Source organism: Vigna unguiculata, chromosome 4 (assembly GCF_004118075.2).
Source record: "Vigna unguiculata cultivar IT97K-499-35 chromosome 4, ASM411807v1, whole genome shotgun sequence".
NCBI lineage: Eukaryota > Viridiplantae > Streptophyta > Magnoliopsida > Fabales > Fabaceae > Vigna > Vigna unguiculata.
In genome coordinates this window covers 621,784-643,570 of record NC_040282.1, presented here as the reverse complement: position 1 = coordinate 643,570, position 21,787 = coordinate 621,784, and the positions used below count along the sequence as shown (strand labels likewise).

The following is a 21,787-nucleotide window of genomic DNA, read 5'->3' as shown; positions in this document are numbered from 1 at the left end:
AAAGAAAAACAATGGTCCTGTGTTGGTGGTTGAGCAGGGAAAGTAGAAAGTTTTATTTGGAGCCTTATGAGTAGAAATTTTATCTCGCGAAACATGGTGCCAAAGATCTCAAACATATCTTATATAAACAACTTTCTTTAGAAAATCTACCCAATGAAGCAAAGAAATATAACACTGTGTTTAGACTAAAATATATAGAGAGAGAGTGAGGAAGAGTATACTATACTAAATAATTAATAATTGAAGAAATGTAACTTAGTTACTTTACTACATAAAAACATTGCTTATTTTTATGAATAAAAGGAAAATAATAATAATTGGAAAAGAACTCGGATAAAAAAAAATAATCTTTCTACGGTGCGTGTCAGAAAATTAATTGACTATGGTCAACACACGCATGCCTTTCAATTTTGTTACGTTGTGTATTATGTTATGACAAACTTAGTCTCTACGTCAAATGTTAACCGTTGTAGTATCACTATTATTATTATCAGTGTTAGTTTCTATAGGGGAGACCTTCTAGTAAATTCCAATCCAACTTTCAAACAAACAATATAATAACACCAACACAATCATTCATCTGGTTCTCAAACGCGATTTTGGCTCGTCCATTCCAACCCCATTTCATTTCAATTAATTTTACCTTTATTTTTCTATCCGTTGGTTTTTTTTCTTTTAAAATGGGAACAAATCGTTAAGGTGGAGAACAATATTATAGGTGAAATTGTCCTTCACTCTACTGGTTTCCTTTTTTATTTTTTTTTAAAAAGTGAAGTTGTCATCTTAAAAACCGATTTCTATTAATTGATAAAGTGAAGTCGTACTCGTAGAAGACGACTTCACAGTGTAATTCATTGCTTTGCATGATGCTTTTAAATTTCATTACTGCTTCAATTGATTAGGATGTTGGTATCACTGTGTGACTCATGAGTTGTGTCGTACAATATTATTATTGCTTTATTTGATTAGTCAGAGAACTGAAAAAGAGAAGAAAAAAAGGAAAAAAAAGTTGAAAATAATTATATTTTTCCATAAATATTCTTTACTCAACAGATTAATGTTTTTAATATATTGTCCTTCTATGATATTCATCGAGAGTGACAATCTTTTCTATTGTTTATTTTCGTGGTCTGCTATGGATTAAACTTGAATTTCAGAAATGTTAAAATTGAAAAAGAATAAAAAAGTGAAGTCGTCCTGAATAAGAACGACTTCATTTTTTGGAAAAAAAAAATCGATAGAATGAAGGACAATTTTAGCTGTAATGTCGTCCTTTATCCTAACGAATTATCTATATTTTACAAAAAAAATTCGAATGGACCTATTTTTACAAATTCGAAGTTAAAAAGTTTCTAAATAAAAAAAAAAAAAAACCAACGAACCCTTCTTTTTCCTTTAATATTATTTTGTAGTAAACTCACACTTCAATCGTGCTTTAGTTTGAAAAATAACCGATTTTCTATAAAAGATTAAAACTTTCATATACCAACGTGATTTTGATTCGAGTGAAAAATTATATTAAAAGTTTTAAGTTCTGAAAGTGGAACTTGTGGAACTTTAGAGCTTTAGATTATAATATCCCAAACACCACCCTTTATATACCACCAAACTTCGCATTCCACACTACACATTCCATTTCATCTCTTCCAACACATAACAACAACAGAGTCTCATTCACCCACCACCTTCGACCAATGGAAATTCAGGCAAGCCCAAGCCCAAGCCCAAGCCCAAGCCCAAGCCCGAAGTTGGTGGCGGCGAGGAAGCTCTGGAACGTAGTACGGATCGTGTTCTTGATGTTGAGAAAAGGCATAGCCAAGAGTAAACACGCCGTTGACTTCAACTTCAACTTCAACAGAGGCAAACTCGCCGCCGCCAAAGCCATCCTCCACCTCCAGCGCCACCATCACGACGCCGTCTACCCCCACCGCGACTACGAGTTCAGCTGCAGCAACAGCCCCGCCGTCACGAAACGCGGCAAACACCGAACACGGTTCCCGCAGTACCAGTACGACGACGCTTCGAGCGTTCGGAAAGTGCTGGAGATTCTGAACAGCAATAACCAGATGGAGGGTTCTCCTCCTCCGCTGAAGAGTCCGATTGGGAAGAAGGTGAGAATCACGGACTCTCCCTTCCCTCTGAAGGAGGAGGAAGAGGACAACCAGGTTGACGTGGCGGCGGAGGAGTTCATCAAGAGGTTCTACAAAGACCTTAACTTGCAGCAGAAAATGGCTGCTATTGAATCACCCTACCATTCTAACTTCTGGGGCAGATGATGATAACCGTTACTTTTTTCTTATCATCAAACTACATCGTATAGTTCGGAAGTACTATGTATCCATCTTCATCTTTCTCTGTCACGTACATACTCATCTTGTTTAGATAAATACGAGTTTAATCGATATATATAATTAATATACTGGTTTTGTAAAGTATATGTTCAGTAATCAGAAATTATACGTCATTATCATGGGTACGAGAGTGATAAGTTAAAGTGTATTTTTATTGTTTGTTCAGTATATTGTTTTAATTTGTTCATGCGAAAATAAATAAGAGGAATGTCAGAGAATATAAATAATATTTTACTCAAATCCTCGACTTCTCCATACTCTTCAAGGATTTCGAGGATCCTCGACTTCTCCATACTCTTCAAGGATTTCGAGGATCAAGGGAGCAAGTGTTCTCAAGAGTCAAATATTATATTAATGAATTAATCAAAGCGTACTTTAATTTTTCATGGTTCATATATATTTATAGAGTCATTAATTGTGTCTGTTTCTATTTTGTGAGTTGGGCCCCTTCTAACTATTTTGGGTCAATATTTAGATGTTTCGATTGGTTTGGATTGAGCCCAAGTTCTGAGCATCTACGAAGGCCTAAGCCTGTAATTATCGACTTTTTCATGATGTTGTATCTTTTAAAGTAGGTGACCTAGGCTGTCATGTATGCAATCTTATTTGGTTGAATATTCATCTGCTGTTTGCATCATAGGACTATATATAGGCGGTTTAGACCGCATGGTTATCTGAATTTGTCTAAATATAATACACGATTGCTATTGAACTGCTATTAAATCATTCATTAGTGTTTTGTCTCTTGTACACAAAATATATATGTCTAAGCGTAAAATGAATATATTGAAAGTTTTACATTAACCGAAACTTAATACTAAATTTATAATATATAATTAAGTAAAAATCTTATTTTATAAGTGATTTTTATCTATAAAAATATTTTTAACTTTAAAACAAAATTAAAAGTTTGATCATATATGTTGGGATCAAAGGCACTTGGACCATGGTAATTTCTCCTTGTTATCGTATGCACATGGTGTTTGTTTTTACCAATAAAAGTTATTTAATTTGACACGCAACTCATCTCAACCATTTTTTTTGGCCACATCACCTTCATGTTTTTCACAGCCTTTTGTCAAGTGAAAAAAGTTACATGGTGAGAGTTATTTGCACGAAGAGAGTACTTGGTTAGTTAAAGACACACCCATGGCTAAGTTGATGGTTCTTAGATCACAGTTTGAGATGGAGAGAGATTTTGATGCAGCTTGTAGGTAACTTTGTCTTTTGTTTACTTTTTTTTTTTAAATTAAATATATTTTTATCCTTTAAATGAAAATTGAAATTAGTTCATCTTCAAAATTTTAGATCAATTTAGTCCTTCATATATAATAAATAGGTGAATTTAGTCCTTTTAACCAAATTTTGTTAAATTTATTTAACATTTTAAACGTGTTTCTAAGTAAACATTAAAGCGAAAATGAGTTAAACGATGTAAACAACTCAAATACTGTCATGAAATGTGTTTAAAACGTCAAATAAACTTTAAAAAAATTGGTTAAAAGGATTAAATACATGTATTTCCAAAGTTGAGGGATTAAATTAGTCAAAAATTTTGAGAATGAGCTATTTCCAATTTTCACTGAAAGTTAAAAGATAAAAAACATATTTAATCATTTTTTTATTACTTTTTCACATGTTTATAGCAAACAAAGAAAGAATAAATTTCATCATTTATCATGATGTGAAATGTTTGGTTTTGTTATATTATCATTATTGTTGATAGTAGTAAGTAACAAAAAGAATGGAGTATTGTCACACGAAGAAAAAGAGTTATGTTTGTGCTTGTCTTTGTACTTAATAGAATTTTCTCTCGGCTCTCAATAAAACTTTGCACTTTTTTTTCTCTCATATGAAATGGAAAATAAATCAAGGAAACGTTTATGAGAGAAAAATCTAAGGTAGATCTTATGTATGGTTTTCCATAGAAATTCACCAACATATATGTTAGCCCTAGTATACAAATAAGAAGAAAATAAATGTATCACTTTTTGTTGTTAATTTTTATTAAAGTCGGCATGAAGAAAAGGTAGTTAACATTTTAACGAAAAGAAAAAAGAAAAAAAAAAAAAGCACTAGTGTGGAAAAATGAATAATTTTAATATAGTGGTGCTCTATAATTGGAGTGAAGAGTAGTCCCTTTCGAGCATTAAAGGGTTATCTCACTTTTCCTCTCTACATTGTGTTAATTGGCTAAACTTAAGTTTTCGGAAGGATATTTTAACCTTTTCTTGAAGTTAATTTTAATATCTTTGACACATGGCATTTTCATATATCACTTCACGTTTAATTATTATTTTCTTTTACTTAAAAGCTTAATGTCACAATCAATTTCATAATTGGACATCAATCATATTCATTAGACACGTATGTGTATAGCCAAAATATTCTTTTTAAAGTTTTACATTGTAGGAAGAGTTTAAAAAATTAATGCATTTTGATTTGTTAAATGCTATGCCTTTTCTACCATTTTAGACACGTTATTTAAAATAAAGGACAATGATATTTTAACTACTAAATTTTGACAATTTTTTTTTATAATATAAAGTGTCATATTCTAAATGGTTGTGGTTTATGAATATTAAAAATGAAAGAAAGGAAAAATGAAAAATCACTTCAAAGTTAACACCTAAATTATAAGAGAAAGTTATCAAAATTTAATAGTCAAAAAATTATTTTCCTAAAATAAAATATACTCGAAAGTCCCGTTTAACTTTTTAGGAGCATTAGATAAACCTACGAGATTAGTTCTACAATTAATTCTCTTAAAAAAATAACATAAAACAAAAATGTCCAACGTATTAGATAAACTTATGTTTTGTTTAATGATTTTTTTAGTAGAAACATCATTTTACTTATTGTAATGATAATAATGGAGAGTTACTTAATTAGTGGGATAAATCAAACGTAGTGCATTGATTTGTCCATTTGTATAAAAAGTAGTGGCAATGGCAATAGTAGACCCATTTTCTAAAAGAGAAAAAAAAGTTATGCTGCTTTTGGTTAATCACATAGGTAAGACAAAGAAGTGTTGCTTCAACTAATTAAGAATTGGTTTAAGGTTTCTAATAAACTTCAAAGTTTTGATTTTGTGTAGATTATTTAAATGTGTGCACGACTAACTACTACTACTACACGTATTTAATACGTGTGCCAACACGATGAAAGCTTTTACTTTATTAAAAAAAGGAGAAAATAATAATAGTTTTTATATATACCTTAAAAAAATTCATGAATTGCTGAAATTTTATACTCAATTTCATTTAATTACTTTAATTTGAATTATATTTGGTTTTATTTTATTTTTTGTTAGAATAAATAGTATAAATAAGATTTATTGTAAGGTCTTACTACTAGAAATTATCATATTACATAATTTTCTTTTTACAAATTTGTTAAAGTAATTCGTAAGAAAAGATTTTTTTTCTGCCATTTTTTTTAAGATTTTTATTTGTTATGTAATTTCTTCGTGGGTAATCATTTTCTACAAAATTATAAATTTTGCAAGTATTTTTTACAAATTTGTTGCGAAAAGTGTTTTATACAAAATATTTTGCAAGAAAATTGATAGAAATTTCTTGTAAATTGTTTTTCTCAACAAAATTTGTAAATATTTCCTAAGAAAAAATTTTCAAAACAAAATTGACAGGAAATATGAATTTTTTAGTAGTGCTTTATTTTTTGCTAAGTCTAGTTTCTAAATATATTTGTTACAATTTTCTTCTCTCCTCTCATATATTGTATTTGATATTTCTAAAGTGATTATAAATATAAAATCATAACAATATTTGAAGTTCATTCTATTTTTTCTGTATTTTTCTCAGATGTTTTGATTTTTCTAACTATGTAAAATAATTTATATTATTTTTTCTTAGAACAATAATATTTTAACTACTAAATTTTAACAACTTTTTCTTACAATATGAGGTGTCATCTTCTAAGTGGTTTTGGAATATTGATAATGAAAAAAAATGAAAAACCGGTGAACCACTTAAAAAATGCTACCTAAGATTATAAGAGAAAGTTGTCAAAATTTAGTAGTCCAAAAAACATTTTTCTTTCTCTTAATAAGCCTCGAGTTATCATTTTTACATAAAATGGGTGTTTTAATTAATATCAACCATAGATGTGTTACATTAAAATGTGTACTAGGTGAGAAAAATCTAAAATCCCAAACAAAGAAAATAACTATCATGTTTTTACTCTAAAAAATTACATAATTTTAATTTTTCCATGAACCAAAGGTGTTAATTACACATTCTTCCTACTTAAGGGATGTTCATATTTTGCAGCCATTGGTCTTTATGTCAAATCGTGAAACAATCTAAAATTGAAGCAACTTGGATCCTCTTTTTTCTTTTCAATCCAAGGGACAGGTAGAAGAAGATACAAAATAGAATCTCTTATCAAATAATTAAAAAACCAATCAAATTGAAACTTTTGTCTTTATTATTTTAAATGAAAATTATGACGTGGAATTGGTTTCTTTAACTAATAATTTTCTCCAACCATACTTATCTTCTTAAATTATTAATAGAATTTAATTGTTATGGTGCACTAATTGGTTTTCGTTGTTAGTTATTTTTTCCTTTAAAATAATAATAATTTTATAGTGATTTTTTTATTTAACTTTTGAAAAATCATTGAAGGATGTGACGTTGACGTGGGTGTAATGTATTGACCAAAAAGTAATTATTAGTGGTTATAATTAATTTACATATAATTTAATGGATAAGGCTGGCTCCTCCTGTCTCTTTTGTCTTTACAAAAGTACTTTTTTTTTGTATTAGTTTTTTCTTTCATATAAAAAATAACCAAATGAAAAAAAACTAAAAAACCATAAATTATATGATTAAAGAGAAATAAGTAAAAATTTATTTTATTTATTTGTAGTAACTTTATAATTATATAAACCCTAAACCCATAATTATACAAAATAAACAAAACAAAATATTTCACAAATAATGGGAATTATTATATCTCAATCTCCTTTTGGAATATCTTTACTTTTTGAACCTCCCTTATCTTTGCGTGCTACAACCTCCAATTAAAAGAAAGCGCATAGATTCACACATGAAAAGACAGAAAAAGCTATTGTGTTGAAACATTGTTATATGTGTCTTTTAATTTCAGTTGACAGTTATTTGTAACTTTCTTTTTCTAACACCACCGATAATCATTAAAGTATTTTTATGTTATGAGGTTTATTTAAATATTAGTAAAAAAGAAAATATTACCATAAACGCTTAAGTTCACATTTTGATCTATAATTACAATGATTATACTCGATAATGGATTCGAGTAATTTGACATATCTAACTATTTGAAGTGATATTTCAATTTTTTTTTTCATACACATATAGTATGAGAACAATTAACATATATAATTATATCATATAAAAAAATACACACATATTATTTTAAATCAACATATTTCATGTTATTTTAAATAAAAAAATTTGAGGTTATTTTTAAACCCTAAACCTTTAGTTAATTAAGTGATTATTTTTTAACAAGATAATTAGTTTTTTTAAAATTAATTTAATATTTAAAAAATAATAAAAAATATTTATATAATTTTAAATAATATTGTATTTTAAACTTTTAAATTTTATAATAAGCTTTTGAGTTTTTGAATTGTGTAATTTAAATATATATTTTAGATTATATAATTTGAAATGCAAATTTATATTTTAGACTACGTAATATAAAAATATATCGTAAATTGTATCATCTAAAATATATTTTAAAAATTAGGAGTGTATTTTGGATTTTCAAATTACATAATTCATAATCTATTTCTAAATCTAAAAATGTAATTTAAATGTATAGATTATGTAGTCCATCACGATTTTTAGATAAAAAAAATATAATAGTCTGTGTAATATAAAAATATATTTTAAATCACACGATATAAAATACATTTCAGAATATATAATCTGAATAATATATTTTCAAATTACCTAATCTAAATTACATTTTTTTTTAATGTATTGATAAATTATGTAATCCAAACTATTTTTAATAAATGAATAATTTAGATTTGTATGTAGAGATATAAGAAGAAACTATTGAAAAAGTAAATGAAAGAGACTCCCATATCCGCTCCACCCCTCCTACTTCAACTTGTCTTTTGACAAGGGTGGAACTGAAATTTTAGAAATTATAGGAGTGCATGAAGCAAATATGGATGTGCAGAAAGCAATTCCCTTGGAAAGAATGAACATGCGTACAGTCCACTAGATTTGGGCCAATGAAAGCCCAATTAAGTTTCCGCGTTTTATTCATGGCTATTATTGCTCTCAATACCCTATAGTTATTTTTTTTCCATGAAGTGCACCAGTATTTTTGATGGACAAAAACATCCTTTTAGTAAATATTAAGATAAATAAATTACATATTCCGCATAATAAAGAAATATTCTAAAATGCATTTTTTTATCAGCTTGTAAAATCCATAATTAAAAAGAATATCAAATACATCTCCAACTATATATTTGAAATAAGATTAGACAGAGACATTTCTTTGCTGATAAAAACTGATTATTCAAAAGCTTAGAATGAATTTTTGTCCCATAAATATCATTTGCATAATTCTGAATAAGAAAACATTTTCGTTTTGAAATTATATTTTTTTTGTTAAACCGTATACTAGTATAACACGCTAGTATTCAGATCTTTTACACATCTGAAGCTGCAAAAATTAAATTAGAAATGAATAAAAACTTAACTGGAAGGAAATGTGTCTCTATCTGTCCCTATCATCAAAAGATCTGTAATCTCACTAAACATAGAAATGGACATGCCACCCTATTTTGGAGAGAAATTTTATATTTTATAATTATACTTAAACAGTTAATAAAACCAAAATATAACTGACACTTCTTTGATATATATATATTATTTTTAAAATACTTTCACTCTTATTTATTTGAATTAAATATGTTTTTTTCCTTAATTTTCGGTGAAAATTGAAAATATTTCTTTATCTAAATTTTGGATTAATTTAGTTCCTCAATTTTGGAAATGCATATATTTAGTCATTTTAATATTTTTTGAAATTTATTTGACGTTTTAAATGTATTTTATGATAGTATTTAAGTTGTTTACATCATTTTACTTATTTTCGCTTCAATGTCTATTTAGAAATGCGTTTAAAAGTCAAATAGATTTGACAAAATTTCGTTAAAAGAACTAAATTCACTAATTTATTATAGATGAAAAAATAAATTGGTTCAAAATTTAAATCTAAAATTCAAAAAAATTAATTTCAATTTTTACTTGTAAAAATTAAAAGAAAGGGTAACATATTTAACCCTATTTATTTTATAAGTGCAAAAGTTCTTATGAAAAGTAATGGTAACGTTTTTTATTTTTAAATTTGTATGAACAATTTTTATATATTAATATAAGTAATTATGCACTACTTTTGATTTTGTATTTTTGTTTTCTTTAAAATTAACAATGAAATTATTATGACATATATTAATTTAAGTTTAATATGTAAAAGAAACTTATTAAGCAAGTGTTTGTGCTGGTCAATATTGTAGTAATATTCAAGGGAATATTTATTTTAATTAGTGTAACACACCTGATAATAAGAAAATTGCGTTAAAGTAAGAAGGTGAATAGAGGAGTGGCGAATCAGAAACTCAACAACAACACACCGATAAACAACCTGTTTTATTATATTTCTCGCGCGATTCGTCTCAGGCAAGTGCAGAATCGAAGCGACGTCGTTCGTTGGGCGATGAAAGCAGCTCAATTAGTGTCGGATCTCTGAACACTTCGGTATTCGAATATTGAGCAACTCGTTGTTCGTTCTCGCAATGGATTCGTGGCTCAAAGCCGCTGAAGGTAACGGATCTCATTCGTTTGTTGTATATCGATCCTCCGATTCCATTTCTGATTCCGCCAATTTTCCAGAGCTCAGATTTTGTGGCATCTTGTTATTGTTTTCAATCTCGATCGATGAACCTTCGGTAGATAGTTGAATGCTCATCTGTGAAATTTCATTCGATGTTATTTTAGTTTTGCACTGTGATGTTTATGTATTGGAAATTAGGAATGAACTGGTGAGTGTTAACGGTTTCATCTATGAAGTATAATACGTGCTAATGCTCTCTTATTCGCGATTTGTCACTTCACATTTAAGAATGAAGGACGGCATTGTCTGTTATTAGGAGTGTTGCTTCATTTTGTTTGTTTTGGAGGGGAGAGATGGTGGTGAGAGGGAGTTATATCACTTGATGTATTTTCATTTCAGGATGTTACGGTTATGGCTGCAATTCTTTTCTTGTTGAGCTTAGTTCTGACATGGACCTCTTTTTTGGCCTTGGTTGATCAGGTTTATTTGAAGTCGTTGATCGACGAGCGAAGGCTGTTGTCACTGACTTATCGGAGGAGCAGTCGGAATTGAAATCTCCAGGTTTATATTTAGTTCTTTCGGTTCACTCTGTAGTTAGTTAGGCTTAGCCATCAACTTATGCTGAATACTTTTTTTCTCTGGAATTGGACTTGCGTTATTTATTGCCGAAAAGCTGTTCTGTTATATAGACAAATATCCAGGCCATCATGGTCTAAAACATTTAATCTGTTTGGTTCAGATTTTTTTGAAGAAATAATTATTTTTGTAAGCTTGCTTAAGTGATCTTTTGAATAATGAGTTATTTCCCCAAAATCAATCTAAAGGAAGCATGCACTATGCTAAAATTTTGTTAAGTCAGGAAAAGTCCAATGTAATTCTACAACTGTGAAGTTGTAAGAGCTAGAATCAGTGTGTTCTTAGAATTAGACATCCCTTTAAGGAAAGTGGTATTGGCATCATCTCCTTATAAACTAAGATGCCTAAAACTATATATTGTACCTTTTTACAGCTTTTCTCTCTCTAGATGTTACATGTACCCCCTCGGAACCAGACTAATATATAAGCGCAACACAAATAAATTGCGCATTAAGCCTTTTTAGATGCAAGGGTAGAAGAACTTTTGAGTCCTTCTCTAATGGGAAAGCTCTCAAAATTCTTCTAGCTTGTACGCAACCAGGTCTATCATGTCTTTCAGATGTACATTTCACTATTTAGCTGTACATTTTCTCCTATATAAGAAATGCTTACACTTGTTTTCTTGTCACCTTTTTGAACAATTAGCATCAAATGGGCAAGCATCACTAGGCAAGAGGGCAAAATCAAAACCAAAGGTATTGCCACTTCATTACCATCCAGCAACCACATATTATATTCACATCAAACTTGCCTTCTTGAATTTTTGCAGGCTCAAAAAGAACTATCCAATTCATCTACTACAATCAGTGATACTACCAAGGAGAAAAGTGGATCTCCAATAGCACCTGTGGTCATAACAACTTCTACAGATCAAGTTGATCCTGAAAATGACGGGATCACTTCCCAATCTACAGACCAACCAAGGGAGTCACGACCTAGTGATGCAACATCACCCTTGTTTGACACTTCATTATCAAACATGTTAGATGATGATGATGTCGCTAAACATGACAAAGATGATGCGGAAGCATTAGTAAACGATGCAAATGTTGGAGTTGCCACTGTTGCTGCTAATGGTGATCCTCCCCAAGAGAATGCTTCAGATACTCGTGAGATGAATCCACTTCCTGCTCCCAAAGGAATTGAGAGCCCTCGTGATGAACCCACCAGTGCTGGCCAAATTATCAAATCTGGAGATTCAGATGGCAATAAAAATATGGATCAAGAGAAATCTGAATCTGTGGCTGCTGAAGCATCTCCTGATAATGACACCATACTCAAGGATTCTGATGTAAAAAAAGTTGAATCTGTTGAGGACAGAATAAATGCAGAAGATCATAAAACTGACATCTCCCCCAAAAAAGTACAGGATCAACTTGATGAGGTAATACTTATAATGGGCAAATTTATACATTCCCGTACACATTATAAAAAAATTCTCCTGACTAATTTTTTTAGTTGGTATATAGGCTCAAGGATTGCTTAAAACAACAAAATCGACTGGTCAGTCTAAAGAGGCAAGGTTAGCTCGGGTAAGGGTGTTGGTTAAACCAACATTTCTTTAGCTTCATGGGATTAGTTCTAGAATCTCAATAAGATTTTCTTCCTAATTGGTTGCTATAGATGGTGGTTTGATATTTTCAACTGATGCTCAGGTCTGTGCTGGATTGTCATCCCGCCTTCAAGAATACAAGTCTGAAAATGCACAGTTGGAGGAACTTCTCACTGCAGAGGTGAAGCACCATCATCATTTCCTGTTTCAAGGAATATAAAATCTCATTTTTTGCTTGAATAGAAACATATTTACTACTGTATCTCGTGATTATTTCTAAATCTACAGAGAGAATTGGGTAAATCATATGAGGCTAGCATAAAACAGCTCCAGAAGGATTTGTCTGAAAGTAAAAGGGAAGTGACAAGAGTTGAAGCAAATATGGCTGAGGCCTTGGCAGCAAAAAATGCTGAAATTGAGGCACTTCTAAGTTCTATGGATGCAGTTAAGAGGCAGGCTGCATTGTCGGAAGGAAATCTAGCTTCCATGCAGGTTCCTCTTTGTCAATTTATTGAAGTGTGCCTAGGAATATTTTACTTACTTTCATGCAACAGCTGTTTTCACCTGAACTATCTTCTGTGCAATTTACTTTCATCTTGTAGAACTATTTATTTGATGAATAATGAAGGTTCGTATTTGCTTCTAGGAATTTTAAGATGTAGTTTATATATTTTTATCTACCAACAGTTTTTGGACTATGAATGATAAGGTTTGCTGGAATAGCATGTTTACCTATCTTTTTCCACTATCCAGAAAAATCCACTGGTACTTTCTTTATCGCCTTATTGCTGTCCAATGTCATAGCTATAAGATGGTCGTTAATTTTCAGTGTGTTTATATGTACGTGATAACTGATAAATTTATATGTTTAACAGATATCAGGGAATCTTTTTACTCAACGAATCAGGAAAAATATTAGCTGTATTAGGACTTGTTGAACTAGGGACCCAAATGATCTTCCTACTTGGTTTCCTTTATTAATTTTTAATGTAGTGTTATTTATTATGACTTGGGTAACAATATTCATATCTTACCAGGCAAGCATGGAATCAATGATGAGAAGTCGAGAGCTAACAGAAACAAGGATGATGCAGGTAATTAGGTTCTCTTCTGCAAGTATGATTACTATATTTATACAATATATCCCATCTACATGATGAGATTGTATGAATATTAAAACTGCTGTTCTTGTAGGCTCTTAGAGAGGAGCTAGCATCTGCTGAGCGAAGAGCAGAAGAGGAGCGTGCTGCACATAATGCTACCAAAATGGTCTGTAACTGTAACTTCTGTCATTTATTTCTCAAGTTTCTGTGTTTTGCATTATATTTTAGTGTTTCTCTCATTGGTAGAACAGGCTGCTATGGAAAGAGAAGTAGATTTGGAGCACAGAGCAGTTGAATCATCCACTGCACTTGCAAGGATACAGGTAATGTAAGCACTTGTGGTTTAGATCCACTTTAAAAGGTTGACTCATCCCCACACTGTTTTTGTAAAGTGGATTTTTTCTTTCTTTCTCAACATGCATTTCTTTTGGGTTCATCCGGTTCAGTTCAGTTTGGTTATCTATTTTATACTCATACCTGGTTTGGTTTTCTCAAAGGACCAACCAGAACCTCTTTATAAAATGGTTTGGTTTCTCATTTTCTCAAAATGGTTCATTTTTTACAATTTTGTTCAGTTTAGTTTTAGACACAGGTCATATACATAATTCCATATCCTAATTATCGTCCTGGTATGCAAAAAGTACGTGTAAATCTTCACTTGCCAGGGTGTTTGGGAATATGAAAGAGTGTTGTGCAATGGATATTTGAGATGATTATAAAATAATTTTCATTGACAAAAATGTTAAAATTGGTCACATTAAATTTGGAAATAGGAGTTGAGATCTTCTCAGCTAGTTCAATACTTCTACGCAAGTCTTGACTACATTCTCTCACGTTTTTGGTAATGTTTGGCGTCATATATGCCTTTTAGTATTATTTAAATTTTTTACAGAGATCTACTTTTCCAGAAAAGGATGATGAGCAATATTAACAAATCCACAATTCTAAAGCATGCATTATTAAGGCTGCTTCAGTTCCCCTCTCGACCTATTTTTCTTCCAGAATTGTTATTGACATTGGGTAAAATGTATGCACTGATTTGTTTGTTGCTCCTCTTTTCAGAGAGTAGCGGATGAGAGGACAGCAAAAGTCACAGAACTTGAGCAGAAGGTGGCACTTCTCGAGGTACAAGAATAAACGCTTAACATTTTCCTTTCTGAATTTTAGGGCTGATTTCTGATTGCTATTCCGAAAGATATACTGAATAAGTTTTTGGTAACATCTGCGACCAGGTTGAATGTGCATCTTTAAATCAAGAACTACAAGATATGGAAGTCCGTGTGCGCCGGGAACTGAAAAAGTCCCCAGAAGAGGCTAATCAAGTAATTCAGGTATAACAGATTATGGATAGGAAAGTTGGTCAATTTGCAACTTATTAGGTTTATTTCCTTATATTTCACATCTTCTTCAAAGTTCATCAACAAATATTAGTGTTAGCATATTTCCAAGGTCAGCGTCCTTTTTGGTTATTGCATTAACCAATTCAAAGAACATTTGATTTTCTGTATAAATATACACAAAGCAGATATTTGTTATTTATTTTTACGTGTTAAGCTTCACTGTTTTAATGTAGACAATTACTCTATTTGCTACTTTACACAGCTTACACAACTGGATAACTTACTACTTTTATGTTCGTCTTGCTAATTCTTTTAAAATATAAAATTAGACCTAAATGCCATTTTTAGCAGAAGAAAATTAAAGAGAAGTGGGAGAGTGAAAAAAAAAATTCCATGGTCATGGTTGAACCAGGGCATGGCTGGGTACATGCGTAAAGTTGGCACAAACATTTCTAGATGACAATTATGACAGTAATATCAGTGATCATTTTTCATTCGGATGGAATTTATAACGATGGAAGTTTTACATATATTAAGATGCAAGCATGGCAAGATGAATTGGAGCGTGCCCGTCAAGGTCAGAGGGAAGCTGAAAACAAGCTATCTTCCTTAGAGGTAAGAATTTCTTTATTATTTTGTTGTGAAGTTTTTTGAGATAATGTCTTCCTGTCTTGCAGGTAAAGTTTCACTTCTCATTGTTAATATGTTTGGTTTCAATGTTACAGGCTGAAATGCAGAAAATGAGAGTTGAGATGGCTGCCATGAAGAGGGATGCTGAGCATTACTCACGTCAGGTAATAATCGAGGTGCTTGTTTAAAAAATTTCTTACATAAAATTTAAATTTCCAAGTTTGATATATAAAAATAAATGAAACCTATTTGTTTCTTAAGTGGGCAGAGCTTAGACGTTCATACTGCTGCATTGCTGGTGAAGTTTTAAAGTCATATTCTCATGGAATGCATAATTTTCTGTAGCTTTTTGTCATACAAGTGGTCTTGTTTATAAGTTTTTGAAATAACTGCAAAAAAGATAAAAAAATGGCAAAACCATTTCCATCCGAGGAATAATTAGTTAATGGTTACTTATTAACCATCCAAGTGAGTGATTAATCGGTAATTTTTTCTAAACTGAAAATATTTTTTTCAGTTAAATCCGTTTAGTAATTTTCTCTTTGATTTTTACCATGCATGAAAAAATATTTTGAGCATCAGTTCCTTTCACATGATATATTAACTCTTATGGAAGTATACGTGTGAGTTGTAATGGACTCGATTTCAGATATGAAGGTGCATCCTTTTTAGGTATTATGGAGTGTTATACTATTTGTCTAAGCATCTACGGTTAGTTATATCCACCATAAAATGAAAAACTACGTTTAGTCATATCCACCATAAAAACCAAAATGAAAAGTTACAGTTAGTTGTATCCACCATCAAAAATACAGAAAAATATTTTGCTATTTGTCTAAGCATCTACAGTTTCCATAGCATTAATGAAAAAAATGTATTTGGTCATGTCCACCATCAAAACATAAATGAAAAATTACTATATGCCACATACACCATCAAAATACCGAAAAATATTTATGGTTGACTAATGGGTGATCTTTGACTATTTGACCTTGAAAAAAATAATTGCATCGGGTTTGAGTTTTAAATGGTTGTCATGATTTACTTGTTAAATAGGGTAGGCATAACTGCATAAGCATCCATTCATCTTCTGCCCATACTCAGTCACATGCCATGTGTTTAATATCAATCAGAGATTACACTACCTTGAGTGATGCTAGCAGTACTTTCTTTGACCTTTTCTTGTGTTGGTTGACAATAACTGTGTAGGAAAATTGGAGTTATTTTAGTACTCGTAACAAGTGTATGTTCTGGTGTTGAGATCATTTGGGAATACTACTGGCTTATTCTAAACACAGTCTTAATCTTGTAACAGGAACATATGGAATTAGAGAAACGCTACCGGGAACTGACTGACCTTTTGGTAATTTATGTTATGATTAAATTTCATGCAAATTCTCAGTGATATTCAATAATTTGTGTTATTTTCATTTCAGTACTACAAACAAACACAATTAGAAACCATGGTCAGTGAGAAAGCTGCCGCAGAGTTTCAATTGGAGAAGGAAATCAAGCGCCTCCAGGAAGCACGGGTAAGTGATTAGGTTCGTATGGCTATTTGATTAGTAGTTTGACTGTACTGTGATTTTATGTCATCGTTATATTGAACAGGCAGAGGCGGAACGGAACAAAGTTTCTCGTCGAGCATCATCATCATGGGAAGACGAGACTGAAATAAAATCACTGGAGTAAGTTTCTTCTTACTATCTTTATAATACTTAACTTGTTTTTCTTGTAATGCATTTGATTAAAATGAACATAAACTACAACCTCAGTGGTTGAGTTTGTTTAACTGTGCTTAAAAAAAAGTAATTGTAAAAAGCAGAAGTGACAGTTGCTTCTCAAGGATGTGTTTCTCCTTTTTTTCTTGTTTCTGTTTTCTTAGATAGGTTTATCCTAAAAATTGCTAATAAGTATTTTTTTTTATTAAATAGTGTTTTTTTCTTAATTTTTCTTTTCAAACAAACAGACCTTATTTACCCTCCCGGCAGCGATGGAAGTTCCACAAATTCATTAAAATGTACTGATCCTTTGTCGAACTCTATTTGTTTACCCTCCCCGTGTTAAATCATCTGTCGGATTTTCTTCCTATTCTAATCTGTTCGTTACTTCATAAATGTTAAAGTTATGGCCGCGACTTGTTATAATAGCTTCTCAAATCATTTTATTACTCAATTGTGCTTCTATGTACCATTCTCTGTCACTCCAAATGGTTGTGCCGTCTGTTTTCATTTTCCATTGTAGAGTTTGGAAAGTTATCTTACAAAGTAAAAATTGCAGGCCCCTTCCTGTGCATCACCGTCATTTGGTCGGTGCAAGTATTCAGGTATAGCAGCTTACAAATCATCATGTTGCATTCCATTTCGTGTCATTTTCATTCTCCTTTTTAACAATTAGACTTTGTTTGTGGCATGTCTCGTGCAGTTGCAAAAAGCAGTGAAACTGTTAGATTCAGGGGCTGTCAGGGCCACAAGATTTCTATGGAGATATCCTACAGCTCGAGTTCTTTTATTTTTTTATTTGGTGGGATCAGTTCATTAAATATTTAAAATAGGTGGTAGATGAAATACCATTGAAGGATTGAAATTTTACTGACCTTTAGAAATTGCAACAGGTCTTTGTACATCTCTTCTTGATGTATCTCTTGCATCGTCTACAGGTAAAGATCCGAGTGCAACATGGGTAGAATATGTCAACTACTGATGCATGCAGTATCCATAAAGCTACTCGTTTGAGAAAAATCTTTGTGGAATCTGATTTTTTATTTTTTTATCTTCTATTTAGGAACAAGCTGACACAATGGCTGCCAGAGAGGTTGCGGAATCTATGGGACTCGCTAACCAGAATATACGATGACTGATAAAAAAATATTTCATCTAGTAGGGTCTTATGTCAGGTGTTAATACCTTCCAGACAGCACATATTTTCAAGTGTACATTTCCAATGCCGCTGCTTATGGTGTCTTTATAATGGTTCCGCAAAGGATTTCAGCATTGCAAAAAACCAAAACAGAAACTCAGGTGAAGGCATCTATTGATCTTTTGAGAAACTGCTGCGGGATACTGAACTGTTGGGAAAATTGGAGTTTGCTTTAGCCAAATGATACACTATCGAATGGATGGCAGCTTCTCTTTCTTGTGTAGTGACTGTCATCAGAATTGAATTGGTTAATTATATGTTTATTCGTTTTTTTCTTCATTGAAAATGTATTTCAAGTGGAACGTTGTAGATACCAACATATTGTAATATCCCTTTTCTTCGTTCCAAGGACATTTGCCAAATCTAAAGAATACATACATATATGGGTATAAATTTTTAAAAAATGTATATATAAAATTTAAAAATAAAATAATTAATATATTAATAAAGTAAAATGATAATGAAGTTACCAAAAGTATAGTTATAGAAATCGTAAGCTTTTATTTATTAATGAAGATAATGAATATATATATATATATATATATATATATATATATATATATATATATATATATATATATATATATATATATATATATATATATATATATGAAGATATTTTTTATTGAGTGTACATTTTTTTCTTATTTTATCTAAATATATATTTTTTTTTAAATTGGTCAAGTTTGTGACAAATGTTAGCTAATAAAAGGAGAGAGATGAAACAATTTAATTAATTTCATTTTAATTCAGTAGGAATTATTTTTATTTCTACATAAACCATAATATTCGCAACATATATAAAATATCATTTTAATTACTTTGGTCAACTATTTGCATTCTTTAACCTTTTTGTGATGTTCATTTGCAGGATCTCCACCCTAACATCTCAATCTCCATTTTTATGCTCTCTGCATAATTCGATGAAAAAATTTCAAGGTTACAACAAAATAAAAAGTTATTTGTTGTATATTTTTATGTCCACTCTGATATCTCTTATATTTTATTTTTCTCTTTATCATGTCAAAGTAAATAATTGTTTGTGTTCTTTAATCGGTTTGAATTTATTTTTATGTTCCAAATTTTATAATTTCAAGCGTTAAATATATTTTTTGTCCCTCAAGTTTTAGTAAAATTTGAAATTAGTCCATTTTTGAAACTATTGATCAATTTAGTAATTCATTTTTATATATGCGTGAATTTAATTCTTTTAACCAAATTTGGTTAAGTTTATTTGACGTTTCAAAAACGTTTTATGATAATATTTAAGTTAACATTGAAGAAAAAATATGTCAAACAGTGTAAATAATTCAAATATTATCATGAAATATGCTTGAAACATCAGATAAATTTAACGAAATTTGGTTAAAATGACTAAATTTATACATTTCTAAAGATAAATAACTAAATTAGATAAAAATGTCGATGAAAAACTAATTCAAACTTTCACTAAGAAATACAATAACATATTTAACCTTACTTTTAAATACAAGTACGGAAGATTCCTAACATTTGTCTTTTGTGTATGTGATATGTATAAAACCTATATCGGTGAAAATGCATTTAAAAGTCTTGCACAAACCTAAACCTTTTTCTAAAAGTGTAACCTATATCTTTGTTTTACCAAATACTTATACAACCCAAATGAATGGATTGATGATTATGTGTTTTGAATTATTTCACAAATTAGACCTTGACTATACGGTGTATCAAATATAGGTTTTAATTTTCTTTCACAAATTAGTCTTTGATTTGTCTTTATGTTATGTTTTTTAAAGTTTGTTTATTCCAATCCGTAACCTACTTTTTATGATTTCAAAGACTATTTTTGTGAAACTGTAACCTTCCTCTTTTTGTGAGTGCTATATGTATGAAACACATATTGGTGTAAATGAATTAAATAGTCAATCTATGCTGCGTTGTATAATCCCATGTCGTTTTGTGTAACCTACATTTTACGCTTCTCAAATAGGTATAACTTTCAATGATGTAATATATCTTGCGTCTTATTATTAACGAGAGATGATACTTTAATTTACTTTTTTTTTTATCTATTTTTAATTCATAATTTTAATCATCGCTAAATTATCATATTACATTATTAAAAAGAATTATAATAAAAATTTAATAGTGATCGAAATAATGAGTTAAAAATGAATCAAAAACAAGTTGATTAAAATATCATTATCCAAAATGAAAAGATCAAAAGAATCTAATTCATTGTGTTCTTCACCCCATATTTATTTTGACTATTTTCACTTATAATAATAATATTTTAATTCACTATTTTTATACTTTTTATCATATTATAACATTAAAAAAATAAAAATAAATAATTTAAAAATATTTAAAGTGATAATTTAAAAATGGATAAAAAAATTGATCAAAATATCATTATCCTATTATTCTTTCACTTAGTATTCTTTCAAACCCTTTCATGTTTAGAAAGGGTATTTTTTTTGTTATTTACTTTTGGACAAAGAAAGAGAAAAGGAAAGGAAGATGTAATTAACTTAAAAGAAAAATAATGGCTATGAAGGAATTTCTAAAGAGGAGATACATCATTGGTAACAAGCCAATAATTTTTTATGCTTTATTTAATTTATTTTTGCTTTTCAATTTTTCTTAATTTAAAGGTTTTATTTCAATCTTTTTCCTATATTCTCTTGTTGTAATAATGTTTGTTTCGTTCTTTGTTAGTCTTCTTTATTTGTTTGATTTCTAATTTTTTTGTCTTAACTTTTCTTATTTAATTCCACAATTTCAAATTATGGCATTAAAAAATATCTTTTTTATAGACTCAGCTTTGAATAAATATTATAAAACTCAAATTAGTTTATTATAACAAGTTGAAAATCACACTTTTACATAACAAAAAAAAATTAAATTAGATTTTCAAATATATAAACCTTTCACAAGTACAAATCCTTTCACAAAATTTAACTTTATAATTTTGTAGAGTAGCAACAAATATGAACTTCTAGATCTTTATAATTTCAATAAACTTAACCATTAATATTATTGAAACTAATATTATTTGTTAAAAATATGAAAATGATTAAAAATTTATTTCTTTTTGTAAATGTTATTATTAATTGAATAAATGTCATGAAGAATTATACACATCTTTACAAAAAATATATTAACAGTACATATTCTAAAATATTTCGTGCGTTGCACCGGTACAAAATTAGTTCTTTCCATAAACACACAAGTTTTGTTTGACATAAATATTTTTACCAATTTTATAAACGTTATTTGTTCGATTCAAAGTTAAAAAAAAAATTGCCAATAAGAAAAATTGTCATACTACGGGTAATGATTACTGAACAAATATATTTTAAGATCATTAGTTCAAAAAGTAACATATAAGTAAAATTATTAAACGGA

At 29.8% G+C, this 21,787-nt stretch overlaps 2 protein-coding genes across 3 annotated transcripts; both read left to right on the top strand.

Annotated features, from left to right (window-relative positions):
• Positions 1-1,603: 1,603 nt before the first annotated feature.
• Positions 1,604-2,550, top strand: LOC114181612. The gene has a single exon (XM_028068113.1). The coding sequence runs from the start codon at positions 1,695-1,697 to the stop codon at positions 2,274-2,276; it is 582 nt and encodes a 193-aa protein (XP_027923914.1). The 5' UTR covers positions 1,604-1,694; the 3' UTR covers positions 2,277-2,550.
• Positions 2,551-9,940: 7,390 nt separating this feature from the next.
• LOC114182040 (golgin candidate 1) lies at positions 9,941-18,770 on the top strand. 2 transcript variants are annotated; one of them, XM_028068783.1, is made up of 21 exons: positions 9,941-10,207; positions 10,698-10,778; positions 11,499-11,548; positions 11,623-12,237; positions 12,323-12,385; positions 12,509-12,586; positions 12,694-12,897; positions 13,443-13,499; positions 13,600-13,674; positions 13,760-13,831; positions 14,571-14,633; positions 14,741-14,839; positions 15,386-15,463; positions 15,574-15,642; positions 16,794-16,841; positions 16,915-17,010; positions 17,090-17,166; positions 17,759-17,804; positions 17,903-18,001; positions 18,093-18,137; positions 18,263-18,770. In XM_028068783.1, exons 1-21 carry the CDS (start codon positions 10,180-10,182, stop codon positions 18,332-18,334), a joined length of 2,115 nt encoding a protein of 704 aa, XP_027924584.1. In that variant the 5' UTR covers positions 9,941-10,179; the 3' UTR covers positions 18,335-18,770. The 2 variants fall into 2 exon arrangements, with proteins under 2 accessions (XP_027924584.1, XP_027924582.1); XM_028068781.1 differs by having other exon boundaries at positions 15,574-15,654.
• Positions 18,771-21,787: the final 3,017 nt, after the last annotated feature.